Source organism: Lissotriton helveticus, chromosome 5_1, assembly GCF_964261635.1.
Source record: "Lissotriton helveticus chromosome 5_1, aLisHel1.1, whole genome shotgun sequence".
In the NCBI taxonomy this organism is placed as follows: domain Eukaryota; kingdom Metazoa; phylum Chordata; class Amphibia; order Caudata; family Salamandridae; genus Lissotriton; species Lissotriton helveticus.
Window position 1 is genome coordinate 290,051,099 of NC_136065.1, and position 15,918 is coordinate 290,067,016.

A 15,918-nucleotide genomic window follows, 5' to 3' on the forward strand; every position below is an offset into this window, starting at 1 on the left:
GTCTGGTACCTGGCATGGTACCTCCAGTTCTCCCACTGTCTTCGGTACGGTACACTAATTTATTCTGCCCTTTTCCCAATGTGCCCTCTCACCTTCTTAAACCTCTGTTAAAATTACCTTTACTTTCCACAGTCCTGCACTACAGGCGTGTTCTCATGGTCAAGGATGCCTTATCCCAATATTCCTCCTGCCTCTCTCCCACCTACTCAAGTAAATTACTCATACATGTGGAATCGTCTCTAACTCTGCAGAATTTGCCACCTTCTCCCAGGAACAACCATCACTTCTAATATAGGGGCATATGTATCAAGCCCTTTTCCAGTTCGCAAACAGGACGATTCTCAGAATCGGCCCATTTGCGAACAGGAAAAGGGCTTTTGGGATGTAGCATCCCAAAAGGGCATTGCAAATTAGAGAATCATAAAATTTGCGATTCTCTATTTTGCGATTGCATTTAAGGAATCGCAGATTGCGATTCCTTAAATGCAATGTATTAAGCACAGAAAAAGTGCGATTTGGCCTTAAATTTCTGTGAAAAATGCACTTTTTTGCATTTTTCAAAGTGCCATGTGGCGCACCTACATACCCTTAGGGAATGTATGGGCGCCACATGTGCACACACACATATTTCAGGGGTGCAACAGGGTGTCCTTTTGACACCCTGGCACCCTTGAAATTGCATTCTCAATTTGCGATTCTCTAATTGCGGATCGCAAATTGAGAATGTCTTCCTATTCATTCCTATGGGCCTCCTAGCCCATAGGAATGAATGGGAAGGTATTCCTTAATTGCGATTCGCAATTTGCCTATTGCAATTAAGGAATGCCAAGGAATCGCAAAATATTTGCGAATTTTTTATTACATCCCGTTTTGCGATTCTCAAATAGTGATTCTCTAAAAATCGCTATTTGAGAATCGCAATAACTGTATTTGATACATATGCCCCATAATCTTTGTGCAGGTTCTATCTGAATATCTGTGAAAGATATAGCCTCTGTTGTAGGCCTCTGAATACAGGTATGTGTTAATCTGGTAGAAGGAAGGTAGTGTAGCAGACTATTGTTGTGAGTTACAATGTTACCCCATTTTAGCTAATAATAAAAAAACTACAACAAATGGACAATATAGGACATTAGAAAATGTTAATTTTGGGAGCTCCACTGAAGACTATACAGTGGCTCAGGTTTGCTAATGGCAGGTGTAAGCCTTCCGTCCAACATTCCATTGTTTATTTTTCAGTTTCTATCTTTTTATTTTTTAACATTCTACAGTTAGTAGGTGGAATGTTCTAATAGCCTTCTAGCCCTTAATGCCTTGAGCTAAACTCCTTGTTAAAATACCCTGTTCCTCTGTATAGGTCCTAACCTGCAGGTCAGGCCTATAACTCAGGTTTAGGGCCTTTAAAAACCAGTATAGCCATCCGTAGCTAGCTATAAGGCTATAATATTTCTGTAGACAATATTTTGACATATAAATCAGCAGGAAACTGGTAATAGGCATCTGTGGGTCATATTTAAATGTCTATATATTGTGCAGAAATCACTATGTCGGCATATATTCCATGATGGATGGGGGTCACTTAAATGCCTCGTTCTGTACTGTAGGGACTGCACAGAGGTAGCAAAAAATAAAGGGTGGGAATGTTTAAATAATAAGATGAACCACTGGTTATTTCGCTTGGCCCATTCAATATCATTACTTTTTTGTCATCTAGGCCCATTCAATATCATTGCTTTTTTGTCATCTATGCCAATAAAGAAGCTGACCAAGTAAATGCAAATTACCCTTAGTTGCTCCTAATCGGAAGGTCTAAACCAACTCCCCTCTGAATAGGAACATATGCAACCCCAGGAATGTTTCGATTTATTAGGCCTCATTAATGACGTCCTACAGGAGACCCTTTGGAACAAGTTACAATGCTTATAGGGACATTACCCCCTGGTGGAATACGCTTCTAAAGTCATATATATCTTCCGTTGTGGGAGGGCGTTATCAGATATTCAATTATTATGACTAATTTGAGGGATTACAGCTCTTATAATAAAGTTTCTAAGAGGCATATAGAGATTATATGTCTTTCTTGGTGCCTGCTTGAATCTTCCATTATAGATGTTTTTCTTGATGTCTGCTTGAAACTGCTTGAAACTTTACCAGTAGATGCCTTTCTTGGTGCCTGCTTTAAACTTCGCCAACACATGCCAAGTGTCTGCAATCCTTGTCGATATGAAGAAGAAGGGCTATCATGGTTGCAGCACACCGCTTGTTTTTAGGGTGTTTTCAATTTATTTTGAGCTAATTAAATTAAGAATGAATTCATTAGTAAAAATTATTTTTAAACAAATGTCTTTGTTGCTATTCAAAGTATATCCTTGAAGTTTGAGTTGGTGTTGATACAATATAATTATTGTGTCCAAGCTACATGGGAACCTATATCAAGTATGATGATATAGGATTGTTGTATTGTCTATAATATTTGCACTGGTAATGTTAGATCATAGTCCTTCTATGCCTGTGGTTGGACATTTTTCACTTTATTTAAAGCCACAAAAGGGACCTCTCTTCGAGTTTTGTTTTATCTCATTTGTACCTATATTCCTGTACTGACACATGTGAAATGTAGTCTGAAGGGACACCAGTGTTGTGGTTCAAATGAGAGGTAAAGTATGTTCAATGTTGGCAGCACAGAGGTGAAACTTTATGTGAATTGGCACAAAGCAGTGGTCGATGAAGCCTCCAACTTCCTTCTTCAGATTGAGCCAATCTCATCCTTTAAAATATTATTTAGCACTTATAAATGTAAGTCTGACAGACTCTGCCTTTCTGCCTGTGCTGTTACGTGAACAGAACAAGGACCTAATTTTCTATTTCTTTCCCTCCTAGAATGTGGACAGAAGACCACCAAGGCAACAAAGCGCATATATGGCGGTCAGGATGCGAGTCTTGGGGACTTTCCCTGGCAAGTTTTGATTTTATTAAAAGACGGTGGGGTGTCAGGCGGGGCACTTCTGCGTGATGGTTGGGTCCTAACAGCGGCTCATGTTGTGAGTGACATTTCAGACATTTCAGACATGACACTCAAGATGGGCCTTTTGAGGTTAGTCTCCAAGGATTATGTGGAAGCCCAGCCTGAAAAAGTATTTATCCATGAAGGTTTTCTGAATGATAACTTCAATTATAATAATGACATTGCCCTCATCAAACTGAAGACAAAGATTCCAATCAGGTCAAATGTGCTGCCCATTTGCCTACCGGATAAAGAAGACCGTTTCCAGGTGAAGACCGGTGACACTGGTGCCGTAGCTGGCTGGGGATTTACAGAAAAAGGTGTTTTGGCGAGAAAGCTGAAGTTTGTGGAGGTAGACGTCATGGATCACAACACTTGTAAGACTTCTTATGCAAGCAAGAAAGCTTCGAATGGGAAATCATACATAGTAACGGATAATATGATATGTGCTGGGTCAGAGGGTGGTGGAAAGGATTCATGCCAAGGAGACAGTGGTGGGCCACTAGTTTTCCTGGACGTTCCATCCAAAAAATGGTATGTCGGAGGTGTTGTTTCTTGGGGTTTAGAGTGTGGTGTTGCTGAACAGTATGGCATTTATACCAAAATAATCAATTACATTTCCTGGATACAGAACATTATTGAAAACAATTGACGGGTGTCCAAACATATACCTAAGTTACTGTATTGATGTTCCTTCACACACCGCATACTAGCAAGAGACATTGGTGGGTGCATTCTCATCATACATTTTCTACTTCTATTGGATACCTTTATCAGATTCCGCCTGCAATTTTACACCAGCCAACACATGCTTTATAAATAATTCCAGTAAAGGTGCAAAGGAAAAATGCAATTATTATGCCCTCTGTTACTAAATAATAAATGCTGTCAAAAGCTATTGTACCAAATATCTTCATGTGTAAGGTCTTATGTAGGAACAGACTATTACTGTTGATTACTGAGCTTGTGCCACCTTCAGATTAAAACACTGTCTATTGTCTGATATTTCTTAGTTCCAATTGCTTTTTCACTGACCAGTGTATAATAGCCACACTCTCTGCTGTAGCAGAAGTATACTCCATTGTGAAGGATCAGACTTCTTTCCTGGACTCAATAGTACACTCAACTGTGTAATCTTGTGAGGACCTAAGCAAGTATGTGAATCCCTTTTTAAGATTCTGCCAGAGGATTCATGTATCCAAACTCTAATTCCTAACATTTCTCAGTACTCATAAGCTCACTATTCATGAGAAATGTTGCAAAATCTCTTCAATCTAAGAACCTAGGAGATTACAAGTAATGTAGGCTCGAACGTCGAAGAGAGACCTTTCCCTCACCTATTGTGGAATTAATATTTTCATAGCAAATCCAGAAGACTGATCCATGTCAATTCTGTTGTGACCTTGCTTTGATTTTTGTGAAAACTGAGAGGGAACTGGGTGCCAGTGCTAATTAAATAAACCCATGTGCATGTGCTTACTAGTTTATCTGTGGCAATATGCTGACTTCTGATTTCTGAAGAACATTACTTAATCGTCAAACTCTCAGCATCTATTGATATTACCTTGCAAATTCAGATTGTAATTCTCATATGTGTCAGTATTCAAGGGACTAAGAGTCAACCTCCATGTTCCATTGTTCACAGATATTGTTACTCTAAAGAAAAAAAGAACAAATGCCAGAACTGGCGAAAAGCAGGGAACAGAAAGAATTCCAAAATGGCTTCTACGACAATATATTGAGAGTAATGCCAGTTTTTTTCTTATTAACCTAAGCTCAAGATTCCAATGTCAAGTGCACGCTATCCTCAAGGTACGCACTTCACTGAAGTAAAATTCTGGAGCGCACCTGTTTTCTGGATGTCCATTGTGTATAGACAGTTTGGTTAGTGCTGCCGAAGTTACGTCAGGTGTAGCTTTGTTTCGTTGTTTTTAGGTTCACCTTCTCTGCGATGAGAGTTTGGGGCGGAGTTGTCCAGCAGAGGAGAGAATCTCTGTTCCATCACAGAGCCTGCACATTTGAGGAAGAGCAGTGCTCGCTCTTCTCCAAACTTCCAACTGAGTCAGGGAGTAATTCAAAAAGCTAGTGATCCAACACTGTGTTGCAAGAAACATCGGTCTGCAGATTGAAGGAAAGACAGAATTTCAATGTGGAGGCTCTACAAAAGTATCACCATTCTGTCACAAGCCTGCACATTAGAGGGAGAGCAGAGTCCGCTATTTTCTAGCTGCCAAGCTCAATCAGTGCAGCAGTTGAAGAGGCTCTACAAAAGCAATTTCGGTTGGAGCTGCATTCTCAGAAGAGGAATGAGTTCAGCTAAGTAGCGTTTTCATTGTTACAGAAAAAACACAGACAATAGAGTTTTTTTTTTTTGATTTTCAAAACCTTTATTGTTCTCATCAATGTGTACACTGCTATTTAGCCAACAACCCGGAGGCAGGCAGCTTGTTTACAGAGCGTTATCCCGCCAAGGCGGATTCATGACGTACACTTGTGCAAGTTCTCAACATTTGGATATAACTTAATAACCAATAGAAACAACTGTGAGCGAGTGTCATAGAATAGCGAGCATTGCCCAGAATGAATGTACACTAACACGTCTTCCACCGTCCGTTATTCCTTATGGCTGGTCACGCACTGCACTCCACACACACACACCCATCAGCCCAACCTACTCTCCACTCCTCAATCACTATCATTCCCTGCCGCCCCTGCCAGCCAGTCCACCAATGGTTGCCATATGTCTACCGGCCTTGATCGCTGCGGCATCATGTCCCAGTAGGCAGTCAGTTGGTCCTTACAGTACATTGCTGATTTTACCCAGCTAGATATTTTCGGCGGAGTCCTTCGCTTCCAGTGTATCGCTATTTGCCGTTTGGCCAGCAATAAAAGAAGAGCTACCAGTCTCCTGGAAGCACTTGGCACCGGCATTACACCCCCAGTAGTGCCACTAGCGGGTCTGGGTCCATAGATGTACCTACTATCTGCCCTATGTTACGGAAGACTGTCTCCCAGAAGCCATGTATTGGTCCACAAACCCAAGCCAGATGAAAGAACGTAGCCTCTCGCTCGCCACATCTCCAACAAGTCGCATCCGCCTGCAACCCCATTTTAAAAAGCTGTTTGGGTGTGCGGTATGTTCTGTGTAAGTAGTTAAAGTGTATGAGCCGCAATCTATAATTGGGCGATAGGTGTTCAAGTTGTGTGCAGCAAAATGTCCATTGTTTTTCTGTGATACTAATGCCTGCTTCTACCTCCCACTGCGACCTCGAGTCTATGTGCGGGACAGGTGTTGCGTTCTGTGTAGCCCTATAGATACGTGTTATCAGTTTATGCAAGGAGTTATTCGAGAGTATGTCCTCCAGAGCTGCCAACGATGGTGGGGCCTCAGGGAACATAGGGTATCTGTGTTTACATGCCGCCCTCAGCTGATAGTATAATAGAAGCTCTGAGGCCGTCGGTTCAGGCGATGCCACCATGTCTTGTAGTGTAAGGAAGATGTCGTCTGGATACAAATCACTTGCTACCTTTAGGCCACAGTCATGCGCCCTCCTCACTACTGCCGCGTCCGTCAATGGGCCCAGCAGTGGATTTCCCTCCAGCGGCATGCTCGGGGCATATAGTTCAGTTATACCCGCTCTATTTGCAATCTTCGACCATGCCCAGCGCACCACCTCTACAGTGTCAATGTCCTCCTATGGTTGCTTGTATTTCTGGTACGCCGCTGTCTTTAGGGGCAGGGTGATGCCACATCAGTCTCTATTGCCACGTGAGGCTGGTAGGGTTTTGGGTGTTTCCAGTAATGTAAGTATTGGGCCTGCGCACTGTATGCATACAGCTCAAAATCCGGGGCTGCCAGACCTCCTTGGTGGAAGGGAAGTGTGAGAAGGTTCCAGGCAACTCTGGGCTGTCTGCCCGCCCAAACCAGTTCAATGATAGCAGACCTAAGGCGGCGAAAAAACGCCATTGTTAAAGGCAAGGCAATGTTTACAAATAAATAGAGAAATTTGGGGACCACCACCATCTTTGTGATCGCTATGCGGCCCGTCAGAGACAGCGGCAGTTTTTTCCATTTCTCCACTTTGCTTTCAAGCCAATCCATGGCCACCCCAAAATTTGACAGCCATATATCCTGGATAGAGCAACTTATTTTAATTCCCAGGTACTTGACTTCATCGGCAACCCAATCAATTGGGAATTCAGTGTGCATTTAAGTGTACCGTCTGTCAAGGGCAGCATCGTTGATTTTGACCAGTTTATATTTATGCCAGTGAGACCACTGTATCGCACCACCTCCCTCATCAGTGGGCCAAAATTCTCTGCCGGGTTCACCATGTATATGGTAACATCGTCGGCGTACATGGATATGAGCAGACCTCGTGACATGAAACCAAAGCTTCGCTGGGTATGGTGTTGCCTCATGCGCGCCGCAAGTGGTTCAGTCGCAATAGCAAACAATAACGGTGACAGTGGGCAACCCTGTCTAGTCCCCCTGGTGATAGAGATAGGAGCGGATATCTGTCCATTCACCCGCACTCTGGCGGTCGGGCTGTTATATAGTATGCTGATTCTCTTAGCAAACAGCGGCCTGAAGCCCATACGAGTAAAAAGTGTAAGCAGAAACTTCCACTCAAGGGAATCAAATGCCTTTGTCGCATCCAGTAATGCGGCTGCAGCCTGCACCTTAGGGTCCAGGTAGTGCAGGAGCCCAAACAGTACCCTCAAGTTATGCGAAGTGGATCTCTCCAACACGAAACCTGATTGATCAGAGAGCGCAATTTGCGGCAGCATATATTTAAGTTGATCCGCCAGCAACTTTGCATATATTTTGGCATCTAAATTTATTAACGAAAGTGGGCGATAAGAATCTGGATTGGTGGGGTCCTTATCGGGTTTAAGTAGCATGATTATCATTGCTTCGCGCATCGATTGTGGGAGTATGCCTAATTCAACCGCTTCCTCAAAGACCCGGTGTAGCTTAGGGACCAGGATGTCAGCATATTCTTTATAGAAGTCTGCCGTCAGCCCATCAGGGCCTGGTGCTTTACCTGGCGGCAGGGCAGATATTATCGCTCTTATGTCATCTTGTGTGAACGGTAAATCCATATACTGTCTGGCCCCATCATTAAACCATGCTAAGGCTTTGGGGCCAGATGTAGGTAATTTTAATTTACCACCTCTTAAATACCGATTCATACCGAATCGGTATTTAAGAGGTGGTAAAATAGAGGGGGGGAGATGTAGGTATTTCAGAATCGGTAAATACCGAATCGTTAAGATTCGGTATTTACCGATTCTGTAAATACCGATTCGGTATTGCCCATTGATTCCTATGGGCCTTGCAGCCCATAGGAATCAATGGGCAATACCGATTCTGTAATTACAGAATCGGTAAATACCGAATTTCAGAAGGGTCCAGGGGGTGTCACTTTGACACCCTCTAGCACCCCCAAAACTGGTTTGTGTGCCATGTGGCAGGCATACATGCCCTAAGGGCAGGTCTGCCTGTCATATGGCACAGGTGTGCATGCACACATGTGCATGCACACCGGAATCGGTATTTTACCATCAAATTGAATTTGATGGTAAAATACCGATTCGGAAAGGCTTGTGGGACTCAGAAGAGTCCCACCTACATCTCAAAATTACCGAATCGGTAAAAATACCGATTCGGTAATTTACAGAATCGGTAAATTTATCGATCGGTAAATTTACCGATTCTGCCCCCTACATCTCAAAATTCATTTACCGGTCGGTAACGGCCGAAATCGGCCGTTACCGACCGGTAAAAGCCTACCTACATCTGGCCCATAGTGTCTAGATAATCTGTTAGTACCTGGTCATCCGGAATCACCCTGGAAGTGTATAGTGTCCGATAATAATTAGTCATGGATTCAAGGATGGCCTGGGGCTCTCTGACCGTATCACCTTCTGCGTCCCTTAGTTCCAAGACATAGTCCGTCCCTCACAGACAATAGAGTTTTAATAGCAACCACAGAGCCTTATTCAGTCACAGAAGTGTGATAAAAGTGAGTAATAATATTTAAGAGTGAAGAACTTACCTGAACATTCCTTCTGCAGAATCACCCGTCATCTAGGAAAAAATAATAAAAAGAACAATCAGTATCAAATACTAAAATACAAACAAAATTAAATTAACATGATTCCTTCACAGAAGAGAGCAACAGCCTTAATTCTTCTGGGTATGTTATAGGCTTGATGTTAGGAGAATTATAATGCATGAGTTATAAAAGTTGTTGAGCTAAGATAAAATCTAATAGGTTGTTTATGTGATTAGTTTCCTATAGGCTTCATCCAGTTGAAGGCAATATCATTTTGTCTATCCCCATCCCCCTTCCCCCTCAGGGCATTGCTGTTATCCAGTGGAAATTTGGTTGCAGGAAGGGATCTGGGAAGTGCATTGGGACCAGTCGTCTTTCTGCTGCTGTGCAAGACATATCCTGACAGAGTGAAGGGCCCATATTCGGAAGCTTGCAACTGAGCAGAATGGCTGAAGGAATACATTTGCAAAATCTAGGAGAAGTGCTAAATGTAATTCCAAAGGAATTAGTGGCAGTCAGGGAGGTGAATAAAAACCTACAAAAAGAATGAATAGGTTCTAGAAGAGAAACCTCAGACATAGCCTCATGGTTGAGTGGAATAGCTTCAGGAACTAGTTTACCATTTCCTGCCCCCAAGTAAGACACTCATTGTCCCCAGGTATACCATTAGCTCCAACAGAACATTTTAGTGGAGACCCTCAGAAGGCCAAGATTTTCTTGACAATGTTTCTTACACTTCATGTGTTGTTCTTCAAATTTCCTTGATGCACACTCTTGTGTGGCATTCATTTGATCGTACCTTAGTGGAGATGCAGCATCATGGTCAATGCCATTACTCGCAAGGGTGATACTATTTATACAACTTTGAAGAATTCAAAAAGGAGTTTCTCAGAATTTTTAATTGACAAAAGTATCACAAGTTATTGATAATGAGTTTTTAGAATTGAAGAAAGGGAACAGAGACTTTGTCACTTCTCTAGCTCAATTTAATAAGCTGGTTGTGGAAACCTATTGGCCGGAGAGCAAAACAGCAGCCGTCTTCTACTGAGGGTTAAAGGGCGTTCTCAAGGATACCTTAACACAAATTCACAATAGGCCCACAGAGAATTCTGCCCTAGTGAATTTAGTAAAAGAAAGAAACAAGAGGAGAAAGTAGAAAAGAATTCCGACCCAGCCTGTCAAGATTTGAGAGTGTAAACATAGAAAATCCAAAGATCACAGGTAATGAGTAGGGGGCAGAGCACATGCATATTGGTGCTGTTTGAGGTCCTGTGACAAAAGAAGAGAAAGTAAAAAGAGGACAGAAAAATGTATGGTTACATTTCAGAGAAGGCAGGCATTTTGTAAAATGGCAAAATAATCCTAAGATGTCGTTGAAGGAGAAGGAAAGCTTGGGGAACCATCAGTAGGAGGAGTTGGACTGATGAGTGTGAATAAGAACACAACTCTAGATGGACACCAGCAGCAAATAGCTTACAATCATCATCCCCACACTTGGTTTTTATCAATGACACTTAAGTTTCAACATATCTCTTTACCTGAGATCTCTAAAGCGATTGACTCTGGAACCACAGAAAACTTTTGTGACTGAAATTTGCAGCAAGGATTGGTATAAGAGTGATTCAGAAGCACAAAAGTGAGCCTGTGCCAGTAGTTGACAGAACTAATCTTCCTTCGGGACCAATGAGTCATACTAGGCAAGTAGAGTTAATATCTTAGGAAGGGCACAAGGAGCTCATCCAATTTAACTTGATCGATGCGCCCCGATTTTAAATCATACTAGGATTACCATAGCTAACAGAGCACTAGAACCATTGTCATGGATTTCAATTTTTGCAAGGAAAATTGCTTTGAAAAAGGAGAAACGCACCAAGGCAAAATCTGGAAACCCTGCTGGGCAATGGAGGGGCTTCGGTCTGTGTCATACATACTAGTGAAGGTCCCCAAGAGTATGAAAATTATGAGGATGTTTTTAATGAAGTTGAAGCAGAAAGATCCCAATCCACTTGTCGTACGATTGTAAACTAGATCTGGAGCCAGGTTCAAACCTGCCTTTCAGCCGAGTTTACAATTTAATGGAGAAAGAAAATCAGCATATAAAAGAGTACATCCAAAAGTTCATTGCAAATTGATTTATAAGACCATCACAGTTGCCCAAATCTTTGCCACTGTTCTTTGTTTCAAAGAAAGAGGGAGAATTAAGAGCTTGCATAGACTATAGAGCAATTAACAGAGTCACAATAAAGAACCATTACCCCTTGCCTCTCATTTCAGTTTTACTGGACCTAGTAAAAGGAGCTCAATTTTACACCAAATCCACTTAAGGAGGGCAATGAATGGAAAGCAGCCTTCAAGAAAAAAATATGCCCTTTTTGATGACCAAGGTATACCATATGGGCTTTGTAATACTCTAGCTGCCTTTCAGAATTTTATCAATAATGTCCTGAGTGAATTTATCGACTAGTGTGCCATATTTTACATTGCTGATATTCTAATTTACTCTGCCACATAGGAACAACATTGAGAACAAGTGCAGAAGGTTCTGCAAAAACTACGGAAGAATAAGCTGTATGTAAAGTTGGGGAAATGCACCTTCAATGTTAAATCTGTGTATTTTGGGGGTTTGTGCTTTCTCTGACAGGAATCACGATCGATGAACGAAAGATAAAGGCAGTTTTCGAATGGAAGTCCCCAACATGTGTTAAAGCCTTATCGGCTTCGCAAAATTTTATTCGAAGAATCATTTAAAAAGATCATTGTACTCACGTCTGCTTAAGAAGGGGGTCTCATTTAAATGGACAGAAGAAGCAGACAGAGCTTTTGAGTCATTGAAGAAAGATTTGACCTCAGCATGAATCCTAATTCATGCTGATCCTTCCAAACCTTTCTACCTAGAAACAGATGCACCAGACCTGGACATTGGAGGTGTGTGTCCAAGAGATAAGAAAACCAAACTACATCCAGTTGCCTGTCAGTCTCAGAAGTTAACCTCTGCAAAAGTTAATTACACGATCACCGAGAAAGAGTTGCGTGCTATTAAATATATGTTTAAAGAATGGAGACACTATTATATGGGAGCCAAACACACAGTCCCAGTGTTCATTCGTTTAAAATCTGCAAAAACCAGACCCCACAACAGCTTTGATGGTCTTTATATTTCACTGACTATGGTTATGTTATCACATATAGGTCTAGAAACAAGAATCTTGAAAGTCTAAAACTATGCTTTTCGATTTTTTTTACAATAATTGCAGCATGTTAAATTAAAACTATATTGTAAGCAAGGAGCCTAAAACATCTAAGAGACTTTAGGGAGTAGGTGTACACATTAATCAAGGAATTTTGATAAAATATGTACATTTTGACCTTTGACTTGCTAATACAAATGAATGTAACATTTCAAACACTGCAATGTTTGTAGGCTATACCTTTTAAAAGCACATTTTGTAAAGTATATGTGCAAAATATTGATTTTCAGATACACCTGTGAAATGGACAAGGCAGCTTCGGTCCTCTTCTAATACCATAGTGCTTTGGCGACTGCTTTAAGCACCCGTCTCGTGAAGTATTAGGCACAATTCAAAGACCACTGAAGTATGTCAAGCTATATAATGCAGATAACAATTGAAGAAGTTCATATTTAGCACTAGGTAATAGTTTAATTAAATAAAGAGAAAAACTATTTCATCAAACAATTTGTTGGAAAAACAGTGTATCTGAATACATTATACTGCAATATAGATCAATATCAAAGGTAACCCTTTACCTAGGATGGGAGGAGTACCAAGATTAATCTTAAAAATAGCTACACCCAATGTTTAATCTATAGCTTTAAACAGGAAGAAGCCCTTTATTCCCATCTTGCTCCCTCTTACATTCTAAACCACCCACAACTCAATGAAAAGCCCCTAACCTAAGGCAGAAATTGGTGAAAAATAGGAACCTAACATACTAAATTAAGGAAAACTTTGTACTGATTTTTAACAACTAAATAAAAATGACAAACTCATTGTTCAAGGCTGGGTACTTGCCTATAATCCAGATCTGGGTTGTCTGCTGTCCAAGGTGAGGGCAACTGTTTCTGGTCATGATGTCATCACGCATTGGAATATGTGGTATGCAAGTGCCCATGAGAAGCTGCCACAGTCTCAGGAGGCAAAAAACAAAGGCATATAAACCTCCTGACTGCTGAAGTCTCCAAATGGTTCAAGAAAACCAAGACTCAGGAATCCTGGCAAGGAAGTCTAAACAGGGAAGAGTCAGGATCAGTATGTTGAGGAAGCAAGGTAACAAGCGAAGAAACACAGCTTTGTTGTGAAATATCCTCCCACCAGACTAAGACATTAAGTAGTAAAAGATTAGGAAGAGGGCATGACATCAGGCACCACATGACAGAAGACATGAGGTTCCGTGAATTCTGAACCCGTTCCATAAAGGTCATGGTTTCGTTATGAATTTGATATTAGCGAACCGTAACTAGTTAGTGCGGCAAGTATGAGTGTTTTCGTCATGTTAGACTGATGGATTCACTACGTGTTTAGGGATTTCGTTCTGAACCCTTGGGTTCCATTTTGTGTATGGCAGCCATTTTGTGGTTGCCCTCACATAGGCCGATGACTGTGGCTGAACAAGTCTTTTAAGTACATGTACACCTTAGCTCCAGTTCATGCTGACTCCTGTTTGACCTGAGTGAACTGACCCTGTTGCCTGAAGCTGACCTTGTTAAACCAGTTCCTGCCCTTTAGCTGATCAAGATTAAGGATCAGAGCACAGGACATTGTAAAGTTTTATTGCACACAAATATGCCTTATCCTACTCTCACCTGTTTCTGCTCCTTTCTTAATGGTCTATTTATGATTGGGTTGTGGCCTTTTTTATTATGGGTTTGTTTGACCTGTCTAAAGAAAAATGTTGGGTTTGACCGATGATTGATCATGGGCTGGGCAACTGAAAAATGGGTTTGTCGTCATGCAATACTTTTGTTGTAGAAACATGTGATTGGTTAAACTGTAAACAAGGAATGTTTGCCTGAAGCATAATGTTTGCCATAAAAAGGGATGACTTGCTTTGTAAAATTGAGCAGTCTCCTGAGAACTCATACCTTGATGATTTCTAGGACTTCTGTTACTGGCTGCAGGCAATAAATTTGATCTTTGACGCCACCAAGAAGAGTCCCGTGTCTCTGTATTCTAAGACAGGTGGAACCCGAAGACTTTGGGCGTGCCCCTGGCGCCGCTGGGTATTAAATAACCCGGTTCTTCAGTTGGCGCTTCCAACGTGGGGCGACTTCAGCGGTACCGGTCCAAGCCTGAAGATCGTGAGGAGCTTCATGAGGAAATTCTGGAGGACGGCCACCACTTCATCGACCCCGGCATGTCGAATGTGGACTGAAGGTCTTTTCTGCGAGGCTTCCCGCTTTCCTGACGGCTACTAAGGACTGCTGCCCTGACTGTCGCCCTGTCTTGGACCCATTTGTGATGCTTTGTACGGCGAGACGATAGACGGGTCTTCTGGTGGCGTGACTGATACCTCAGTTAAGTATAAGTGGGTCGCTCCCAGTCCTTAGTTTTTGGTTCTTTGGTTCTTAGTTTGTTTGGTCCTTAGTTTTGATTTGAAAATTGCAATTTCCAAAGCCGAGGGTCTTCTATATTTACGAGTGTATCGGTAGAGATAATCCCTTGAAGTTTGAAGCTCGATTAGTGAGCGAAGATGCCTAATCGTAGTAAATTTGGTACCTGGTTTGGTTGTGGTTGCAACAAGGATTCCCGATTGGAGGATACGTGTCCGATACCTCCGGTTAGAACTCCGACTTATGAGCTCTATTCTAAACACGGTGTGGGCCCCATTACGTTCAATGAAGTATGGGTCCACTACACTAGAAAAGATGGTGTCTTACAATGGCCCCAACATGGTAGCTTTAATACAGAGATTTTAGACAATTTAGAAACGAAATTATTTAGGAAGAAAGCCCGGCCGGCAATGTTTGACTCCTTTCGCCTTTGGCGTAAAGAAGCAAGACAACGAGAAATTAAACAAGCTAAAAGAGATAAAAGAGAAAAGGATGTATCAATAATGCAAGCTGCTAGGCAGTTTAAAGAAAACGAAGAAGATAAAGCAATTGAGGTGTCAGATAGGCAACGTTGCATGGCCATAGATAAATATTATCCGGCCTTGCCGTCTTCTCCTCCGAAAGCGATTGAAGATCTTGAAAAAGATTCTTTGATCTCTCATTTACTAAGATTGCCACCTCCTTATGTGCAGGGTGCTACTGTGCCTCCATTACCACCGGTTGTTCCACCCTTTGTTGTTCAACCTCCTGCTGTTGTTCAGCCACCCGGTGCTCCACAGATGGTTTTACCTTCTCCTGCGCAACCCGCTCTAGGGTCGCCAGCTTTGCTACCAGCTTTGCCTCAAACTCCTTTGCCTTCCGCTTCTGCATCTGAGACTCCTACTGTTCTTATTCCTACACCTTCTTTGCCTCAAAACACTTATTCTCCTGTTCTTATGACTGCTTCTTCTCCTTCTGTTCGAAAACGAAGGACAGAAACTGTTTCTAGTTTATTGTCTCCATTGTTTGGGTCACTGAATTTGACCCCTGTTTCGGAACGTAAGCAGAGTCGTAGTCAGCTTCCTAGTTCCGAGGAACGGACAGTGTTGGATTTGTTGGCTCGTAGATGGATTTTGAATGCTTCAAGGTATAAATTGCCAGCGGTTATGGATGTTTTCTTTCAGTGGGAACCGCCTAAGCAAAGGTATGTTTTCGATGTGATGTGTACTTTCTTGCGTCAGGAGAGGGAAGATAATGAGTTGGGTCCGATTCCGCAGGATGTGCTTGATGTTCAGTCAGATTTT

At 42.0% G+C, this 15,918-nt stretch overlaps 1 protein-coding gene across 2 annotated transcripts in view; it reads left to right on the top strand.

Annotated features, from left to right (window-relative positions):
• Nucleotides 1-4,009, top strand: part of MASP2 (MBL associated serine protease 2) — a 252,671-nt gene extending 248,662 nt beyond the window's left edge. For both annotated transcript variants that reach the window (XM_078642238.1, XM_078642239.1), the window contains exon 11: nt 2,881-4,009. In XM_078642238.1, coding sequence (XP_078498364.1) covers nt 2,881-3,656 — 776 coding nt within the window. In that variant the 3' untranslated portion in view covers nt 3,657-4,009. The remainder of the gene's footprint in view (nt 1-2,880) is intronic.
• Nucleotides 4,010-15,918: the final 11,909 nt, after the last annotated feature.